Source organism: Glycine max, chromosome 10 (genome assembly GCF_000004515.6).
Source record: "Glycine max cultivar Williams 82 chromosome 10, Glycine_max_v4.0, whole genome shotgun sequence".
Lineage (NCBI taxonomy): Eukaryota > Viridiplantae > Streptophyta > Magnoliopsida > Fabales > Fabaceae > Glycine > Glycine max.
In genome coordinates, this window is record NC_038246.2 from 10,702,143 (window position 1) to 10,723,181 (window position 21,039).

Genomic DNA, 21,039 nt, shown 5'->3' on the forward strand with positions numbered 1-21,039 from the left:
CCTATTTACTTATCTTTTATCGAAGATGAAAGGGAAGTAAAGATAATACACTAATTTCGTTCGAGCGGATCCTTTCTCGAGCAATCAATAGCTAACCAGCAAAACGAGTTGTCGGACTTGGACGTCTCTGGATGGCAAAGGAAAAAATTTGGGAGAACCTGCAAAAATCTTCAAAATGATTAGAAATGGCCGACCATCATCATTCTGATGTCATCGGACTTGTTTGTCTCTGGATGATAAAGGTGCGGATAACCATGAGGTATATCCACGTGCTACCAGACCCTTGAGTCTGACGGATAGCAAAATGAGACTTTTTCGTAGTCTCGACCGGAAGACGCTGACATCTCTGGAAAAGGTGCAAATGACAACGTTAGTCACAAAATGCTATCAGGCTTTGAGTCTTACGAATAACAAATGAGACATTTTCGCAGTCTCGGCCGGAAGACGTTGAAATCTCCGGGGAAGGTGTAGATGACGACGTTAGTCACTGCATGCTATCGGGCTTTGAGTCTTACAAATAGCAAATGAGACTTTTTCGCAGTCTCGGCCGGAAGATGCTGGCATCTTTGGGAAAGGTGCAGATGATGATGTTAGTCACTGCATTCTATCGAGCTCTGAGGCTTACGGATAGCAAATGAGACTTGTTCGCAGTCTCGGCCGGAAGTCGCTGACATCTTCGGGGAAGGTGCAGATGATGACGTTAGTCACTGCATGCTATCGGGCTTTGAGTCTTATGGATAGAAAATGAGACTTTTTGGCAGTCTCGGCCAGAAGACGCTGACATCTCCGGGGAAGGTGCAGATGACGACGTTAGTCACTGCATACTATCGGGCTTTGAGTCTTACGGATAGCAAATAAGTGTGTATGGGTTACCGTATAGGGCGTCTCTGCGTGCCAACGGACTGACAGGTCAAGATAGCAAAAAGTGGGGTGGTCGACAAAAGTGAGGCTTTTGCTTCTACATATCCTCAATTTATGATGAGAAACTCAGACCAACGTAGTTCTTGACTTTGTGTGAGACTAAAATAGTCTCGGAGTTCTTTCGCTAAAATGCGAACATACTTTAGCAAAGAAACAGAACCTCCAATTGATCAGAGCAACATATAGTTTTTTGGAGAAAAACAAACGTGTCTACCGGGGGGAAGGAGGGTATGCTGATAAAATTTTCTTCTAAGCGATCATTTAGAGGAAACACTGGGTCCAACAAAAAAGAAGAAAAATCACTCAAAGTGTATAAATCTCACACAGGTAAGTGTTTTATCCTAATTCCGAACCATTGATATGTCATGACTTGATTTTGCAAATCATTTCCTATCAAATTAAAGATTACACACGTGATCATGGATCAATAGGACTTTTTCGGGAATGTTGTTTTAGTGGGAAATTCGGCTCTGAGTGTTTGGGCCTTTTCCTTTTCTGTTTTTGTTTAGTGCGAGGCGACAAAGTCGTCAGTGCACAGGATTTTGGTTAGCGATCAAAGGGAGAGGACCACTTCAAGCTGTGGTTTCCTTTCTTTTCTTGTTTGCTTTGACAATTCTGCATTGTTCAGATATTGTCTAGTCCAAAGACTTTTCTGTATATTTATTTTGTTTTCTTCCGATCTTTGATCTGGAATTTTTCTTTCTTCTTTTTTTTTGCTTTCTTCCAATCTTTGATTGGGAATTTTCTTCTTTTCCTCTTCTTCCGATCTTTGATCAGGAACTTCTTTTTTTTCTCTTTTTTCTTTCTTTTCTTTTTCTTTTCTTCCGAGGGCAAAGATGGACATTCTCACCCTGGGTCAATGTTTATGGTGAGTTGGTGTTTTTGGCTCAGAACTTGTAGAACGGCTGGACATGATATATGTCAGGGTGTTGGTTTGGTCAGCAGTCCAAGGGTAAAGGGACGTCCCACATTATTTCCATGACATGCGCGCAACGACGATGATTCAGAAATTTTATGCAAAACTGGTCACGCATGCACCTATGTGGACACTCAAGCATCAAGTTTTTGTGGTCACGCGATACTAGGGCTCAGGATTCATCATTTTTCCTATTTAAGTCAACCCAGTGTTTCCAAAATATGCTCCTTTATCAATTCATACATATGTCCGAGTCTATCTTAGGCATTCGGGAAAATTTTCACAGCATTCACCCTTTAGGTGCGTACACACATTTTTTTTTTAACAAAGCCTTTGTGTCACGATCAGTAAATCTTTTCTTTCAAAGAAAAGTCAGAAGTTATTTCTTTTCCAAAGCATGTTGGCTTTTTAGTTAACCAATTTATTTTTATTTTGTTTTTCTTTTTGAAAAAGTTGATATCTATGATCACATATGTTTTTTTTTTTCTTTTCTAAAAAGTTGTGCGAACGAGGGTACGCAAGGCCCACCTACGTCAAAATAAACTAAGAAAATGCAATGATAAGTCGTAATAAAAAACAATGACAAAACATATTGAGAGACGTAATGCCGGACCACGGTGGGAGCAAACACAATAACTAAAAGCAGTAGTGTTAGATCACAATGGAAACAAAAACAATAACTGAAAGCAGTAATGGAAACAAAAACAATAACTGAAAGCGATGATGTTAGACGACATGGAATCACAAGTGCGACGACCTTGGTCATGTAGCTCCGCCCTTTCCCAAGTAACCGAGTAGGTCGGTCATATCCTCATCCATGTGGGCTTCCTCCGCTTCGCTCGAGGATCCTGCGGGTCCGGTTCCCTCCTCAGTGGGCCAATCTCTAGGGCATACAAAAGGAGGGGAGCCCTGCCCCTACTGGCTGAGGCTAAAATGGTAGAAGCACTCATGCAATTGCACCTGCCCGCGGTGGTTGGCCATCTGCTGGCGAACCATATGCCGTAGATACTGCTCCACACTCAGTGGTATAACTGGATCGGGCTGCTGAGGTGGTGGTGCATCCGCAGCCTGCTGTGCGTCACCCTTCGCTTGCCTAGGGGTGCAATATTTCTCGATGAAAGCTTGAGTGATCGGCGGCCGGATTACCTTGCTGGGGATGACAAGTACCCCGTAGAACTGGCAGAGGCCCATGATCAAGGCCAAAAATCCCAGGGCCCTGTTGGACCTCTTCGGGTCCAAAGGGTGCCTAGTGGGCGCCGCCCCTGCAAACAAATAAATGGCGTCAGCAATTATCTGGTCCACGTGAACAGTCATCCATGTCAGGATGGTGTACACCATCTGACACTTAGGCAGAGGGAGGTCAAAATTATGGTCGCTGAGCAGGATGTTGCTGAGTAGCAGCGTCATCCATATCTGAGTCAGAGTAGTCATACTGGTGCACATAATCCACTCCCGCCTCCCCGCAGCGGTCTGGGCAAAGTCTTGCCCCGGTATGCACAACAGCTGGGCGATGGCCTCCTCGTCAAAGCCGGAGGCCTGGTCCCTCCTCTGGTAGAATTTGCACCGCTGGTCCTCCTCCAAGATTAGTGGGTGGCCCAGGAACTGGCTGAGGGCATCTGTGCCAAAAGGAATCCACTGACCCCTTACCCACGAGCGTATATCTCGAACTCCCTCCTCCGTGGGCCAGGCATTAGTGTAGAACTCTAGGACTATCTCAGGGTCAAACTTGGCCATGGGAGTCACTAGAGGTGTCCAATGCCTGCGTGTGGAGAGCTCCATGGAGGCACTGGAGCTTTCCCCATGGGCGTCCCTCCTAGACATCTTTGTGGAGAGCTTATTCAATGCCATCTCTTGTTGGGGATGAATAACAGCGCAAAATGGAATAAAAAAAACGTTGAGAAATGGTGACCTAAGGCTGGAAATCCAAGGGATCCAGTGAGCTTACATTTTTTTGATGAGAGGAAGAAGTTTTGGGTGAAAAACTCACCCCTTCCCTCTCCTTTTAACCTTTCTCGTGCAGGGGGTGCTCGCCCAGGCGAGCTAACCTTGCCCAGGCAAGCTAACCCTGTGCATCCTTTTTTTTTCAAACAAGAAAATCATGCGTTCACCTATGGGTCCGTGCTCATTTGCTTGGAGTCTATAGGATAAGTTAGGCATATAAAAAGATAGAAGCTTTAAAGGATACTAGGCTGTCTCTTAACAGGGCCTCCTCAACATGCGGAGCCAGTCGCGGGATGATGATCAGCTGATCACCAGCCTAGTGCCTGCTCATACCCGTCCCCGAGCATCTGAAAGCAAGAAATGGCATTTATGCAGTGAAAATATGGCCACGCTACCACTTACCTTGGTTCATCCCTGTCTAGGATTTGACGCTGTATTGACCACCTCTTGAAATGATCATGTCCCTGTCTGTCGATTCATAAGGTACAAAATGCATGTGCATGCGTATGCATGAGCAGTTTCAAACGCAATAATTCTTTAGCAAAAACCCATTGGGTTCAGTTTTAAATAAGCACTTAGAGCATCCCTATAGGCCGAGCGAAAAGGCTCGGATCATTTAAAAAGAATATGCATCCTTAAAGGCACAAAACCAAGGTTGAAACAACAAATCATCAATCTCGCGCTCTTTAAATGATCGCGACAACAATTTACAGAGGACAGGAATCCCTGGGGGAAACCAACAAAAAATTAAACATGCAACGACTCTCCTAATTGCCCCATGTCTCAAGCGTAGTATCGCTTGACGACATTGACATTTACGGGTGAAGGTAGTTCCTCGTCATCCATGTTAGTGAGAACATGGGACCTTCCGGAGAAAGCCTTTTTTACCACGAAGGGCCCTTCGTAGTTCGGTAACCATATAGCGCGAAAGGGAGCATTCTGTGCCGGTCCTTGTATGACACGGTCATCTTCTGAATAATCTTCTTGATATTCTTGTTGGCTGCCACCACTGCTCCGTTCATCTTGGGCCTGTAGGGTGTGGAATTGTGGTGTTGGATCTTAAATTCCTCGCACATTTCCCTCATCATTTTATTATTCAAATTGGTGTCGTTGTCTGTGATAATCTTCCTTGGCAAACCATACCGGCAGATTATCTCCCTCTTGATGAACCTAACCACCACACTCCTTGTGACACTAGCGTATGAGGCAGCTTCGACCCACTTGGTGAAGTAATCGATTGCCACCAAGATGAAACAATGTCCGTTCGCAGCCTTGGGCTTTATGGCTCAGATCACATCTATCCCCCACATGGAAAAGGGCCACGGTGTGGCCAATACATTCAATGGCAAGGGCGAAGTGTTGACATTGTCTGCAAATGTCTGACATTTGTGACACTTCCTTACATGGAGGCAACAGTCGCTTTCCATGGTGAGCCAATAATAGCCCGCCCTCAGGATCTTCCTAGCCATGGCGTGCCCGTTAGCATGCGTACCGAAAGAGCCCTCATGGACCTCCTCCAGCATGCGTCCAGCTTCCTTAGTGTTCACGCATCGGAGCAAAACCATGTCATGGGTTTCTCTTGTATAGTATGCCCCCGTTTTAAAAGAAACCGGCCACCAACCTCCTTAACGTCCCTTTGTCGTTGTCGAAAGCTTCCGGTGGGTACTCTTTGCTTTCAACGTATCGCTTGATGTCAAAATACCAAGGTTTACCGTCCTGCTCCTCCTCTACCTAACAACAATATGCGGGCCTTCCGCGACACCTGAACTCAATGTATGGTAGGTCTCCATGCAGTGTCAGCTGGAACATGGATGCTAAAGTGGCGAGCGCATCGGCCATTTGGTTTTCCTCTCGGGGAACGTGATGGAAAGAGATCTCATCCAAGAACTCAGCCAGCTCCTTGATTTAGGTCTGGTAGGGTATTAGCTTGTGATCCCTAGTTTCCCACTTTCCTCTTAGCTGGTGAATCACCAGTTCCGAGTCTCCGTACACCTTGAGCAGTTTGACGTTGAAGTCAATTGCTGCCTGGACACCCAGGGTACATGCTTCGTATTCAACCATGTTATTGGTGCAGTCGAAACCAAGTCTGGCCATGAAAAGTACGCATTGATTGTCCGGAGAGACCAATTCCGCCCCAACGCCATGGCCCAGAATGTTAGATGCTCCATCGAATCACACGATCCACTTGTCCCTGTCCTTTTCTAGCTTTTCTTCAAATAAGGCCATGATGTCCTCATCTGGGAACTCGGGATGCATGGGTTGATAATCATTGAGAGGTTGCTGAGCCAAATAGTCCGCTAAGGCGCTTCCCTTTATTGCTTTTTGGGTTATGTAGACTATGTCGAACTCGGATAGCAAAACCTGCCACCGAGCGATCCGCCCCGTGAGAGTGGGCTTCTCAAAGATGTACTTGACCGGGTCCATCTTAGATACCAGCCAGGTGGTATGGCTCAGCATGTACTGTCTTATTCAATGGGACGCCCAAAACAAAGCGCAACATGTCCTTTCCAGCAGGGAGTAGTTCATCTCACAGGCCGTGAACTTCTTACTTAAGTAGTAGACGACTCGCTCTCTTTTTCCCGACTCATCATGCTGTGCCAGCATGCACCCCATCGACTCGTCCACAACTATCATGTACAGGATGAGAGGTCTCCCGGGCACCGGCGGCATAAGTGCGGGAGGCTTCATGAGGCGCCATTTGATCTTTTCAAATGCCTCTTGACAGTCCTTGTCCCAGTGGACGGACTGGTTCTTGCGTAAGAGTTTGAAAAGTGGCTCACAGGTAGCTGTGAGCTGTGATATGAATCTGGCAATGTATTTTAAACGCCTCAGGAAACCTCGGACCTGCTTCTCGGTTCGGGGTTCCGGCATCTCAAGGATGGATTTTACTTTTTCGGGGTCCACCTCTATTCCCTTCTGACTTACGATGAAACCCAACAGCTTTCCTGACTTGACCCCGAAGGTGCACTTAGCGGGGTTTAACCTCAATTGATACCTCCTAAGCCTCTCGAACAACCTCCGCAAGTTGATGAGGTGTTCTTCCTCAGTTGTGGAACAAAGCCACCATAGCCCGTTGATAGGTTGCCCCGGCGTTCTTGAGCCCAAAGGACATCACCTTATAGCAGAACGTTCCCCACAGGGTAACGAACATGGTCTTTTCCATATCTTCTGGCGCCATCTTTATTTGATTGTAGCCTGAGAAACTGTTCATGAAGGAAAACAAAGTGAAATTGGCTGTGTTGTCTATGAGGACATCAATGTGTGGCAGAGGAAAATTATCTTTGGGACTGGCTCGATTCAGGTCCCGATAGTCCACACAAATTCGTACCTTCCCATCTTTCTAAGGGATCGACACAATGTTGGCCACTCACTCGGGGTATCAAACCACCGCCAAGAAAGCGACGTCGAACTGCTTTTTCACCTCCTCCTTGATCTTCAGCGACATCTTGGGTTTCATTCTCCTTAGCTTATGCTTCACCTCCTCCTTGTTGTTCTGCCTCTATTAGAAACAATCGATAGATATATATACATGGTCATCCAACCACCTAACTAAGATTTCTCTTATAGCTTTTCCTGACATATCTGATACAACTATCTATCCTAAAAATAAGTGATCCCAATAATCAAGAGATCAAGATACAAAATAAAATTAAAATACAATAAGAATTAATACATACAATCAGAATTAATACATATAGAATCAATTAAGATCAGCACAATCATGTAGCAATATTCTCAATACAATTAGGATTAGCACAATCATACAACAATATTCTCAATGCATTATATAATCATCCTTTTTCAGCCCCATGGACTCTTTACAACCGCTAGGTGAATTGTATAGATCCAACTAAAAAGTTTAGTTTTAGAATTTTACATATCTACCGCGAAGGCAATGCTTATGTTGACAAGCTTGCTTCTTTTGGTGCATAGAATGCGGGAAAAAAAATAGTAAGTGTCATGAATCTCTGACATAAGCTTCAACCAATTAACATTGTTTGAATGACAACTGTTGTAGTTGGACAGCAATGACATAGTTTGTCCTCCATGGTATGCTTTATGTTCCTATTGGTTATAGTTTTGGTATGCTTTATGTTCCTATTGGTTATAGTTTTGGTATGCTTTATGTTCCTATTGGTTATAGCTTTGGTGCTAGAATGTTCAATTTGGAGTCCACAAGAGGAGGATCTCCATATTGTGCTGGAGTTTTTGTTGGAGATGGTACAAGACAAGCAAGTGAAATGGAGCTGGAGCTTGCAGAGTATCATGGCAAGTATATATGAAATTAGCCCATAAAAGCTAGATTGGATTCTGTGATTAAAATTCCATTAAGCCCTCCTAGCTAGGTCAGCATTCTAGTCTGTCCCAAGTTGGTGACCTCTAAATCAAACTTCTTAATGCACTCAAACAAACCATTGGTGACCTCAAAATCAAACTCCAAGTCAGTGTTGTCATAAAAGAACTCTAGATTTAAGAAGTGGGCAGCTGCATGCAATGGTCTATGAAGCTGACAATTCCATCTTTTATCAATGATTGCAAACACATCTTTGTACTTGCTTTCATTGTTGTTGAAAGACTTGATAATTGTTTCTTTTGCCTTGTCCATTGCTTCATAAATATAGCCCATGGCTAGTTTCCTTTCACCATCCACAAGATGAAGCACTTTCACAAGTGGAGCCATGACTTTAAGAGTGTAAACCACACTATTCCAAAAAAAAGGCATGAGCACTACCTTTGCAGCTTCTTTTCCCTTAAGCTCCTTAGATAGCTTGTTTAAGGTCCATTCATCAGAAGTAAACATCTTTCTAATATTGGCTTTCTCTTTGTGGAGCCTTTCTAAAGTTAGATAAGAAGTGGCAAATCTAGTAATAGCATGTCTCACCAATTCCCTCTTTTTTGTAAAATTTCTCAATAAACTTAAGGTACTAGAATAGGCATAGATAAACCCAACTAGATTAATTGCCCTTCTAATTGTCTTCCTTATCAAGGGAAGCTTCCCAATATCTTCAAGCATCAAATCAATACAATGAGCTGCACAAGGAGTCCAATAAATATGTTTCCTTTTCTCCTCCAACAACTTACCCGCTAAAACATAGTTGCTCCCATTATCGGTTACAACTTGAACAACATTCTCTTCTCCAACTTCCTCCACAGTGGCATCAAGAACCTCAAAAATATTTTCACCTGTCTTTACAAAATCAGAGCCATCAACAGACTTCAAAAATATGGTACCAACTTGAGAGTTAATAAAAAAATTAATGATGCATCTTTGTTTCCGATCAGTCCATGCATCGGACATAATAGTACAACCATACTTGACCCATTGCTCCCTGTGGCCTTTTATCAAATTTTCAGTATATTCAACTTCCTTCTTCAGGAGTGGAACTCTGATGACATGATAGCTAAGAATGGGCAAATGTGGCTCATATTGACCAATGGCTACAACCATATTCTAAAAGCTTTTCAATTTAATGAGGTTGAATGACTAACCGCTTGGTACCAAAAGCGAGAAATATGTTGATGCACCTTCAATACTTCATTCTTATCCATTGACTCTCTTATGTTCATTTGCCTCAACATCTCTATTTTTCTCCGATTGATTGTATTTTCTGGATTCTTACAAAATTTGTCCATTAGTCCTTTTTTTAGTCTCATACTTTGTCTTTGCACTTGCAATAGCATTACAAGAGTCCGCAAACTCATCATCTTCACTTCCATCACATCCAATTGGTTCACCAAATTCAAAATCTCTTATATTTGCCATATTACCACTGCCATAAGTACTGTAAGTGGTCCCACTTTTTTTGGTAGTCATATATTCCTTCAACTCTTCGACTAAATTTGGTGGAGTTTTCTTGCAAGTTGCAATGTTACCCGACTTCCCAATCAGGTGTTGTTTGGCTCTGGTTATTCCTCCCTTTGTGATTTTTCCATAGAAATTACAAACAATTATGTTTGTTTCTCCTTCTACCAGTGGATGACAATATTTCCAGCCTGGGTCTGTCTTATTTTTCCTCGTTACACTTGCAGTAGCAGCATAGGATGATGGTTCAGCCAATTAAAAGAGGACTAAACAGAAAAAAAAATTGTGGTGTCAAATAGAAAAAAAATAAAAATGAGACTGTCAAAAGTAAAAAGAGAGTGTCAAATAGCAAAAGGAAAACGAAAAGCTGCGGCCAAACAGCAAAAACAAAATTTAATAAAAAATTAAAGCTAGCACGCACCACTTCGTAAACGCCGTGATGTTCGCTGCCTTCGTGGGCGTCGTCGTCGGTGCTCGTCACCGCTGTGGGGTCGTTGCTGCTGGCTGCGTTCTGCGTGCGGGGGGTCGCGGCTGGGTGTAGGGGTTGCGCTTTTAGTTGGAGGAGGGCTGCATTCTGAATTCTGATTCAAACTGCGTGGGAGGGGACGACTGCGCTTTTGATTAACTTACCGGGTAGGGTTGGGTCGGGTCAGCCCAACTCCTACCGTGGAAAAAAAACAAAAAATAAAATGCTATTTCCGCCATGCCGCCATAACTGCCATGACCGCCATGGCTATGGCCGCCGTCATTCGCAACCCGTCACGCCACCGCTATTCGGTGGCATTTTTTCAAAAAACTGCCACGCCTTTCCGCTATGGCACCCCCATGACCGCCATTTGACAACACTGGTCCCAACAGATCAAATAAAATTTCCATCAATATAATGATTGATTTAAATAAACAAAAAATCGATGCAATATACTTCATTATAATTTAAAATATGTCACCACACCGTCTTTTTTTTTATTGATATTGTTATACAACCAATATAGATTTTCAACGTGAAATATGAGGTTGACACATCACCTGACTCACCTTCATGTTAGCTCATGATCTAGGAAAGTGTACCTAATCTAGTAGTAAAGAAACAATAAGTATTATGTATTGTATTCACAAAGACTTCGTGTAATATTTAGGAATTGAGCAAAAAATGTAATATACTGCAGTGTGTTGTCAATTTGTTTTAGTGAGTGAGACAATGTTTTTCAGTTTTCAAAAGAGAATTTTGTTGTAGCAAGACCTGAGTTTGCTATAGCGAGAAAAGAACCATTGGTGGATTTTGAAAAAAATTTGGAGCAAAAATGGAAATCAAAGAAAAAAGGCATTGCTGACTTGAATCAAATTTGATCGAGGCCGTACCTGAATCAAATAAACATTAAAATGTAGTAACTAGGAAGTGATCCTAGGTCGTTTCCCAACGAGCAATGATACACCAAATGTTCATGACAGATAGTAGGAAAATAGTAACGAATGGGGGGGGGGGGTTGTTTGCTTTTGTAAATTAAACAACGAGTAAAATTGAATTAGAAAATATCAAAATTAAAACACGCTGCTTCCCCTTGATTCATAAGCAAGTTTCTTATCCTAGGTTACGAGAGTTTATCCTTTATCAGTTCAACCACTTAATCCAACCCTAAATTAAATTACTAAGCGAAATTTAACATAAGGCATTCATTATGTGATTAAGCAACACATACACCAATTAATCATAAACGATCATTAAGCATGAACGTAAATTAAGCGTAGAGACTATTAATCAAGCACTAAGCATGCATGAATTAATAACAACAAATTCAAAGTAATTAGTGAAGAGAAAAAACTGAACATAATTTAACAGTAATAATATAACCTCAAAGAGAACTGTGCTTGATCCTCAAGAGAAAACAACACTAGAGACTTAGCCTTCCATTAATCAATAGTGAACGAAATTTTATTGCTGAAACGAAAAGTAAAAACTAGAATTGCAAAACGAAAAAGTGTCTAAAAGAAGAAGAGAAGCCTAAAACTAAAACGAAAAAGGAGAGAGAGAGAGAGAAGAGAAGGTCTAAACTAGAACCTTGGTGCTGCTATATAGTTTTCCAGCCCCAAAGCTTACAAATCTGTTTTAAATCCAAGCCCATAAATAAAATCAAATCAAATCTTAGATAAGATAAGATAAGATCTAGATGAAATAATATCTAGATGAGATCAAATCTAAATAATATCTAGATAAGATAAAGTCTAGATAAGATAAATTTTTGTAGAATAAAATAGTCTGCCCTCTTCAAGTCCAAGCCCAATTCTGGATTCAAGTCCAATGCTTCATTAATTCCTGAAATTAGATTAAAAACATCAAATTAGCTGAATGGGCCCAAATAATAAAACTGCTTAATTAATTTGACAATTAAGACTAATCAGTAATTAAAATGGTGCAAAAAAGGTTAAGAAATAGGAGAAAATAATGGCACATCAAAACCCCCCATACTTAGCCTTTTGCACTCCTGGGCAAAATGAAACAAAGAGCAAAATCCAAGGATATCAAAGAGAGACAAACAAAAACATTTACATATTTCTCAATGAACATCTAGGAATGAAAGGAATCGGTAACATCTAACATGAAGAGATCCAAAGAGTCAAGACATTCGTGAAAATCATCCAAGCAACTCAATCATGGCAAAATAGTTAATCAGCTCAAGAATGAAAAGTGATAAAGCCTCACAAGATATACACTCTATCTCTCAAGTGTCTAGGCTATTGTTTACTCTCGAAGCACCCATGAAAACAAACACCACATAGACTTGGAAAAATTATAAAATTGACAAACAACTTGACAAACACATGCACATGAGGATCAAAAGGTCTTTAAAGGTTGTAATGAGGCCAAGGACAAGGTAGGGAAAAAGTATGGAATAAGTAGCTAAATCCCAAAGGAATAGAGGAGCAATGGGGAATAAGTGGGAATTAAGCACAAGTAGTAAACCCAAACCCTCTAATATCAACAAAATCGACCAAGGCTCCCAAATCAAGTCCTCATAACAAGACCTCATTTATTCAACTTCACTTCTTTTCTTCTTTTTTTTTTTGAACAGTAAAAATTTGCAGCAATTGATTTTTTTTTTCATTTTTTTTAAACAGTACGAATTTGAAGATTAAAGCAAGAACTAGGCAATATATATATACATCAAGCATGGCCAAAATAAAACATTAAGCATGGCCAAAAATCATATCTTCCAATGAAACATACCCCCCCACACTTATTCCCAAAACAATTCCAAAGCTCCAAAATTCCTTAAGGGTAAGGTGATATCATGGTTTTTCACTTAAGGCTTGTAATGAGCTTAAAAACAAAGAAAGGGGAACAGAGGCTCAAAGGGGCTATCAAAGGAATTAATTCAGGGTAAGTCCATTTGGCTAGAAGCTTATAAGAACAAAATTGCCTAAATCATTTTCAAATATGCATGTGAATTAGGAAGCATCAACAAGAATCAAGCCAAGGCTATTGTGCAAGCAATCAATGGGGCAAAACACACCAAAAGATTATGATAATGGATGGCTCAAATTCTCACAAAGGTAAACTTATAACTTTCAAATTGAGCTTTCAAAACCATCATGACATGTAGAGGAAAAACAAGGATTTCGAATCACAAAATGTCAAGAGACTTTTATTTTCAAAACAATTACCCATTTCTTGAACATATCCTATAATTCAAATAAAAATATGCAAAGTTGTACATGCAAACAGAATTGACCTAAAATATTAAACTAGAAACCCAACAAAACTAACAAAACTAACAAATTTAACACAAACAAAACTAACAAAACTAGCAAAACCAAAACCAAAGAACACTCCCCCCATACTTAAACAACACATTGTCCTCAATGTAGCAAGATTAAAAGCAATTAAACCATCAAATAGAATCGGACAAATGTAATAAAAGTAAAGAAGGAGATAGGAAAAGAAAAAACTCCCTAAGTCATGATGGAGGAAGAGTAGGGTGGAGTAAGGAAGTCTCTTCCACCACTACGTCCACTAAAGAAGGGTTCGTGAGGAATGACTTAAGTCAGTGCCCATTGACCTTGAAGCTCTTGTTTATGGAGTCACTTTTGATCTCAAATGTACCATAAGGAAAAACATTAGTAACAACAAAAGGACCAATCCACTTAGACCTCAACTTACCACTCATGAGTCCAAGCTTAGAATTATACAATAACACTTTTTGCCCAACCATGAAGTCCTTCTTAATTATCATGCTATCATGGAACTTCTTGGTCTTTTCTTTGTAGAACTTGGCATTCTCATACGCTTCTAGGTGGATCTCATCTAACTCACTCAGTTGCAACTTTCTTTCCTCACCAACTTGATCCATAGAGAAGTTGCAGGTCTTCACTGCCCAGTATGCTTTGTGCTCAATCTCAACTGGAAGATGACATGTCTTTCCAAAGACAACCCGATAAGGAGACATTCCTATAGGTGCTTTGTAGGCAGTCCTATGTGCCTAAAGAGCATCATCTAGCCTGGTACTCCAATCTTTCCTGCTTGGCTGCACAATCTTTTCTAAAATTCTCTTGATCTCCCTGTTAGAAATTTATGCCTGTCCATTGGTTTGGGGGTGGTATGCTGTGGATACCCTGTGTACAAACCTGTACTTTTTAAGCAAGGCATGCATTGATTTGTTACCAAAATGGATTCCTTGATCACTAAAATTGCTTTAGGTACTCCAAACCAGCAAAACAGATTAGATCTGACATAATCTGCAACAACCTTAGCATCATTAGTTCTAGTGGGCTTGGCTTCCACCCATTTTGAAACATAATCAACTGCAAGGAGAATGTAAACATAACCAAAAGAGACAGAAAAAGGGCCCATGAAATCTATACCCTAGACATCAAACACCTCACAGAATAGCATAGGTTGCTGAGGCATTTGTTGTCGCCATGTAAGTGCACTTCCTGCTCTCTGACACTGCTCACAAGTGCTACAAATCTTCCACGCATCTTTAAAGATGGTGGGCCAATAAAAGCCACAGTCAAGTACTTTGCGAGCTATCCGTTGAATACCCAGATGACCTCCGGTGCGGAAGAATGACAGAACCGCAGGACTGAGTCAGTCTCATGGTCTGGAATGCATCGTCTAATGACTTGATCACTGCACAATTTCCACAAGTAGGGGTCATCCCAAATAAAATGCTTAGCATCACTTTTAATTTTACCTTTTTGAGCCTTAGATGCTAAGGGAGGAAAAACAGAAGCAACTAAATAATTGACAATGTTAGCAAACCAGGGAGTAGAAAGAGAATCAGAAATACTATACAATATATATAAATGATAATCCGGGAAATCATCCCGAATGGGTGAGTCCTTATCAAGCACATGTTCGATCCGACTCAAATGATCAGCAACCAAATTTTGTGCTCCACTCCTATCACGGATCTCCAAGTCAAATTCTAGGAGCCAGAGCATCCATCGGATCAACCTAGGCATTGAATCAGCCTTCTTCAACAAGTAATTTAAAGCTGCATGGTCAGTATAAACAATAATGCAAGTACCAAGCAAATAAGAACGAAATTTTTCAAGAGCAAAAACTATGGCTAGTAGCTCTTTCTCAGTAGTAGTATAATTCGCTTGGGCAACATCTAAAGTCCTAGAAGCATAATATATCACCTTAGGCAATTTATCAATTTTCTGAGCAAGGACAATCCCCAATGCATAATTGGATGCATCACACATAACCTTAAAAGGGACTATCCAGTCGGGTGCCTGGATGATGGGGGTGGTAGTCAGTGCTCTTTTGAGGCAATCAAAAGCCTCTTTGCATTTATCATTAAAGTCAAACTCCACCTCTTTTTGTAACAAGTTGGATAGTGGAAGGGCTACTTTGCTAAAATCTCTTATAAAGCGCCTGCAGAATCCTGCATGACCAAGAAAAGATCGCACCTCTCGCACGCAAGAGGGGTAAGGCAATTGTTAAATAACAGAAATTTTTGCAGGATCTACTTCAATGCCCTTATTGGAAATAATGTGGCCTAAAACTATACCTTGCTCAACCATAAAATGACATTTTTCACAATTTAGAACAAGGTTAGTTTCAGTGCATCTATTCAAAACCTTGTCCAGACTATCCAAACAAATATCAAAAGAGGATCCATATACAGTGAAATCATCCATAAACACTTCTATGCAATTTTCTAAAAAATCACTAAAAATACTAATCATGCACCGCTGGAAGGTACCAGGGGCATTGCATAGGCCGAAAGGCATCCTCCTATAGGCAAAAGTGCCGAAGGGGCAGGTGAATGTGGTCTTTTCCTGATCCTCATGAGCAATAGTGATTTGCATATAACCAGAAAAACCATCAAGGAAACAATAGTGAGATTTACCTGCCAGGCATTCAAGCATCTGGTCAATGAATGGCAGTGGAAAATGGTCCTTTTTGGTAACCTGGTTCAGCCTCCTATAGTCCATGCTGACTCTCCAACTGTTCTGCACCCGAGTAGGAATCAACTTCTCCTTCTCATTTTTTATCACGGTGAGGCCGGTTTTCTTCGGGACTACCTAGACGGGACTTACCCATTGGCTGTCGGAGATAGGATAAATGATTCTAGCTTGCAAAAGCTTGGTTACCTCCTTCTTTACTACATCAAGAATCACCGGGTTAAGTCTTCTCTATGGATGTCTTACTGGTTTAGCCTCATCCTCTAAATTTATCTGATGCATACATGTGGATGGGCTAATACCAGGAATGTCTGCCAGGGTCCAGCCTATAGCCTTCTTATGCTTCTTGAGAACTGATAACAGCTTCTCCTCTTGCTCATCAGCAAGGGAGGCAGATATAATTACTGGAAAACTTTTGCTATCATCCAAGTAAGCATATTTTAAATTTGATGGCAAAGGCTTCAATTCTGGTGTGGGCAGCTGGATAATGATAGAAAGAGATGGTTTCTCAGCCTGTACCTCATAAAGAAAGTCAGAGGTATGTGTACTTCCTGAAACATGGTTAGTTCTATCTGACTCTAGAAAATCAATCTCAAGAGGTAAAACATCACCAGACATGTAATCAATATCAATTTCAGATTCACTCTCAGCATCAAATTCAGACATATGATCAAGTACAAATTCAGATTCAATGCATGAAGAGTGACAGACATGCAGATTAGAATGAAGATCAGTCATGTATTCATCAACAATATGGTCAATTATTTCAACACGAAATACAGAAAGATCTTCAGATGGGTGTTTCATAGCATCAAGAATATTAAAATGAACAGTTATATCACCAAACTCCATAGATAGTGTGTCTGCATATACATCTATCTTAGTTCTAGCAGTTTTCATAAAAGGTCTGCCTAGAATGATGAGAACTGATCCTTTAGAAAATCCCTCCTCCATATTCAAAATATAAAAATCAACAGGGAAAATCAGTTCACCAACTCTAACTAAGACATCCTCTATGAAACCAACAAGATAGGCAACACTTCTATTAGCTAAATGAATTACCACATCAGTTGACTGCAAGGGACCAATAAATAGAGAATTAAAAATAGACATAGGCATCACACTAACAGAAGCTCCTAAATCTAGCATGGCATTGTCAAACTTATTGTTCCCTATAAGACAAGGTATGCTGAATGTACTTGGATCTTTACATTTTTCAGGGATTTAGGGAACAGATTTACCAATCAACGCGAAGACATTTCTGCCCATACTAATTCTTTCACTTCCTTTAAGCTTCCGCTTATTAGTGCACAACTCCTTCAAGAATTTAGCATATCTTTGAATTTGCTTTATTGCATCCAGCAGGGGTATGTTTACCTCTACTTTTCTAAATGTTTCCAATATCTCATTCTCTGTCTCTTCCATTTTTTTTGTTGGAAATTGCTCTTGGAGGGAATGGAAGAGGGATATGCTGCTTCTCTTTAGATTCACCTGCATAGAAATTGTTAGGTAACTTACTCTTTAAATTTTTGTCGTCATCTTTTTCTGGAGTAGAGTGAAGTTGGACAGGTTCATTTGTGGATGAGGAAGATGTTGCTAGTTGAGGTCCTTGACACTGCTTTCTCGACCTCAATGTAATGACACTCACATTTTTGGGATTCTGGACAGATTGAGAAGGTAATCTGTTAGAATTCTGGGACTGTTGTTGATTTAACTGTGTAGCCAATTGTCTCATCTGATTAGTTAAGCTCTGAATGGAGGCTCTGGTCTCTTGTTGAAATTGCATGTTTTGCATAGTCATTTGCCTCACAAGTTCTTCAAGGGAAGGTTGCGGAGGAGCCTCAACTGTTTGCTGTTTTTGGGGCTGTTGCTGTTGGATTGGTGGAGGAACGTATGGTCTGCTTGGGCCAGCAGCATTTTGAAAATAAGGTTGTTGTTGCTGCTGTTGTGAAGGAACGTATGGTCTGCTTGGGCTAACAGCATTTTGTAGCATAAGCTTCAGGCTATTCAATTGCTTCAGATTGTTGCACATAAGGGCAAAGGTCTGTGTGGTGGTCGGCAGAGGAGCATAAACCACAAAGTCTGGCGACAGATGCAGATTTTTGATTCATGGCCAATTGGGTTACCTGGTTAACCAAGGCATCTAGTTTACCTTCAAGCTTCTTAGTCTCAGTTGATGAAGATAAATTTGTGGCTACTTCATGTACTCCTCTAATGACAATAGCATCACTTCTGGCACTAAATTGTTGGGAGTTTGAAGCCATCTTCTCAGTTAAATTTCTGGCTTCAGCAGGGGTCATGTCTCCAAGGGCTCCACCACTAGCAGCATCTATCCTATTTCTCTCCATGTTACTGAGTCCTTCATAAAAATATTGGAGGAGAAGCTGCTCAGAAATCTGGTGGTGAGGGCAACTGGCACATAGTTTCTTAAATCTCTCCCAGTATTCATATAAGCTCTCTCCACTAAGTTGTCTAATGCCTTAAATATCTTTTCTGATGGTCGTGGTCCTGGAAGCAGGGAAAATTTTTTCTAAGAATACTCTCTTGAGGTCATCCCAGCTCGTGATTGACCTTGGAGCAAGGTAATATAGCCAGTCCTTTGCCACTCCCTCTAAAGAATGAGGAAAAGCCTTCAGAAATATGTGATCCTCCTGGACATCTAGGGGTTTCATGGTGGAGCAGACAATATGGAATTCTTTTAGATATTTGTGTGGGTCTTCACCTGCAAGGCCATGAAACTTTGGAAGCAAATGGATCAGTCCAGTTTTAAGAACATATGGGACATCCTCATTAGGGTATTGGATGCACAAGCTTTTGTAGGTGAAATCAGGTGCAGCCATTTCCCTTAGAGTCCTCTCACGGGGTGGAGGTTGTGTCATGTTCTCAGAATGTTCAAAACAATAATGCTCAAAATCACGAATAATAGAATGCTCAGGATGCTCAAAAGGTACTAAATGATGTCTAACTAATCTATGAAATGTCTTATCTATCTCAGGATCAAAGGGTTGTAAGTCAGATGGATTGCCTCCAGTCATACACTATATTCAGCATGCACAACTAGTTCCCTTCTTATGCAAGTAACAGTGTAGGTTTGAACTACAGCTACCATTAAATGATATCCAAATGACTTGAAATTTTGTGATCAACCTTATAAAATGATGAGAAGATAGCACAAAAAATTTCAAACAATAATTCAAAGTCTAACTATAGAAGCTAAAAATGATAAGTTAAGAAAAGTAAGAGAATAATACTTGGAAAATAAAAAACTTTTGACAGAATCACAATTTTTGGAAGAAGGAGACCTCTATGGCTAGCTGCCATGGCATGGGAAATTTTTTTCTACCCCAAATACATATATAATAATAGCGATTCTGATAACCGGAGCAAAAGTTATGGCCGTTTGAAGTTTTGACAAAAATCACATTTGCTACTTTTTTGGAACTTTCAAATCTAACCAAACTAAGGGCTCCAACTATTTTTCCCACAAAATATGGATCAAAACAAGTGACCAAAAAAAATTCAGCCAAAAATAACAACTATAGCTACCAAAACAAAAAATCATAATTAATTCAGCAAGTGTGGTCTCTAAAATCTGTCGCTAAGGGATTTCCCCTACTAACCTGTTTTCCAGTTTAACAAAAGTGGTCGCTAAATCCGTCACAAAACACTATTCACAGCAAAACACAAAAACTGAAACAGGGGAAGCACTGAACAGAAAAACTAAAACAAAACACCACACTAAACAAAATAGCAAGACACTAAACAACACTTAACGCAACATGAACACAACACTAACACAACACACGAAAGCATAAAACAACTAAACATAAAACACGAATTACTAGCTATTATGAACCTTTGGACACTGCTCCCCGGCAACGGCGCCAAATTTGATCAAGGCGGTACCCGAATCAAATAAACATTAAAATGTAGTAACAAGGAATTGATCCTAGGTCATTTCCCAATGAGCAATGATACACCAAATGTTCATGATAGATAGTAGGAAAATAGTAACGAATGGGGGGGGGGGGGGGAGGGTTGTTTGCTTTTGTAAATTAAACAGCGAGTAAAATTGAATTAGAAAATATCAAAATTAAAACACGTTGCTTCCCCTTGATTCACAAGCAAGTCTCTTATCCTAGGTTGCAAGAGTTTATCCTTTATCAGTTCAACCACTTAATCCAACCCTAAATTAAATTACTAAGAGAAATTTAACAAAAGGCATTCATTATGTGATTAAGCAACACATACACCAATTAATCATAAACAATCATTAAGCATGAATGTAAATTAAGTGCAGAGACTATTAATCAAGCACTAAGCATGCATGAATTAATAGCAACAAATTCAGAGTAATTAGTGAAGAGGAAAAACTGAACAGAATTTAACAGTAATAATAGAACCTCAAAGAGAACTGTGCTTGATCCTCAAGAGAAAACAACGCTAGAGACTTAGCCTTCCATTAATCAATAGAGAACGAAATTTTATTGCTGAAACGAAAAGTAAAAACTGGAATTGCAAAACAAAAAAGTGTCTAAAAGAAGAAGAGAAGCCTAAAACTAAAACGAAAAAGGAGAGAGAGAGAGAGAAGAGAAGAGGAGAGAGAGAAGAGAAGGCCTAAACTAGAACCTTGGTGCTGTTATATAGTTTTCCAGCCCTAAAGCTTACAAATCTGTTTTAAATCCAAGCCCATAAATAAAATAAAATCAAATCTAGATAAGATAAGATAAGATCTAGATGAAATAATATCTAGATGAGATCAAATCTAAATAATATCTAGATAAGATAAAGTCTAGATAAGATAAAATTTTGTAGAATAAAATAGTCTGCCCTCTTCAAGTCCAAGCCCAATTCTGGATTCAAGCCCAATACTTCATTAATTCCTGAAATTAGATTAAAAACATCAAATTAGTTGAATGGGCCCAAATAATAAAACTGCTTAATTAATTTGATAATTAAGACTAATCAGTAATTAAAATAGTGCAAGAAGGGTTAAGAAATAGGAGAAAATAATGGCATATCAATTCCATAGCATTCAACATATGGA

The 21,039-nt window shown here is 40.2% G+C and overlaps 2 protein-coding genes and 1 non-coding gene across 3 annotated transcripts; 1 reads left to right on the forward strand and 2 right to left on the reverse strand.

The window, feature by feature from the left end:
- Positions 1 to 5,950: 5,950 nt before the first annotated feature.
- LOC106794759 (uncharacterized mitochondrial protein AtMg00860-like) lies at positions 5,951 to 6,649 on the reverse strand. The gene is made up of 2 exons (XM_014762642.1): positions 6,310 to 6,649; positions 5,951 to 6,015 (listed from the first exon to the last, which is right to left on the reverse strand). The coding sequence occupies exons 1-2, from the start codon at positions 6,647 to 6,649 to the stop codon at positions 5,951 to 5,953; spliced, it is 405 nt and encodes a 134-aa protein (XP_014618128.1).
- Positions 6,650 to 8,120: 1,471 nt separating this feature from the next.
- On the reverse strand, positions 8,121 to 9,227 carry LOC102670497 (uncharacterized). Its single transcript, XM_006589836.1, has one exon. It carries the CDS (start codon positions 9,225 to 9,227, stop codon positions 8,121 to 8,123), a length of 1,107 nt encoding a protein of 368 aa, XP_006589899.1.
- A 9,159-nt stretch (positions 9,228 to 18,386) lies between these two features.
- Positions 18,387 to 18,493, forward strand: LOC112998287 (small nucleolar RNA R71). The gene has a single exon (XR_003263323.1). It is a non-coding gene; the product is annotated as a small nucleolar RNA R71 (small nucleolar RNA).
- The last annotated feature ends 2,546 nt before the right edge of the window (positions 18,494 to 21,039 follow it).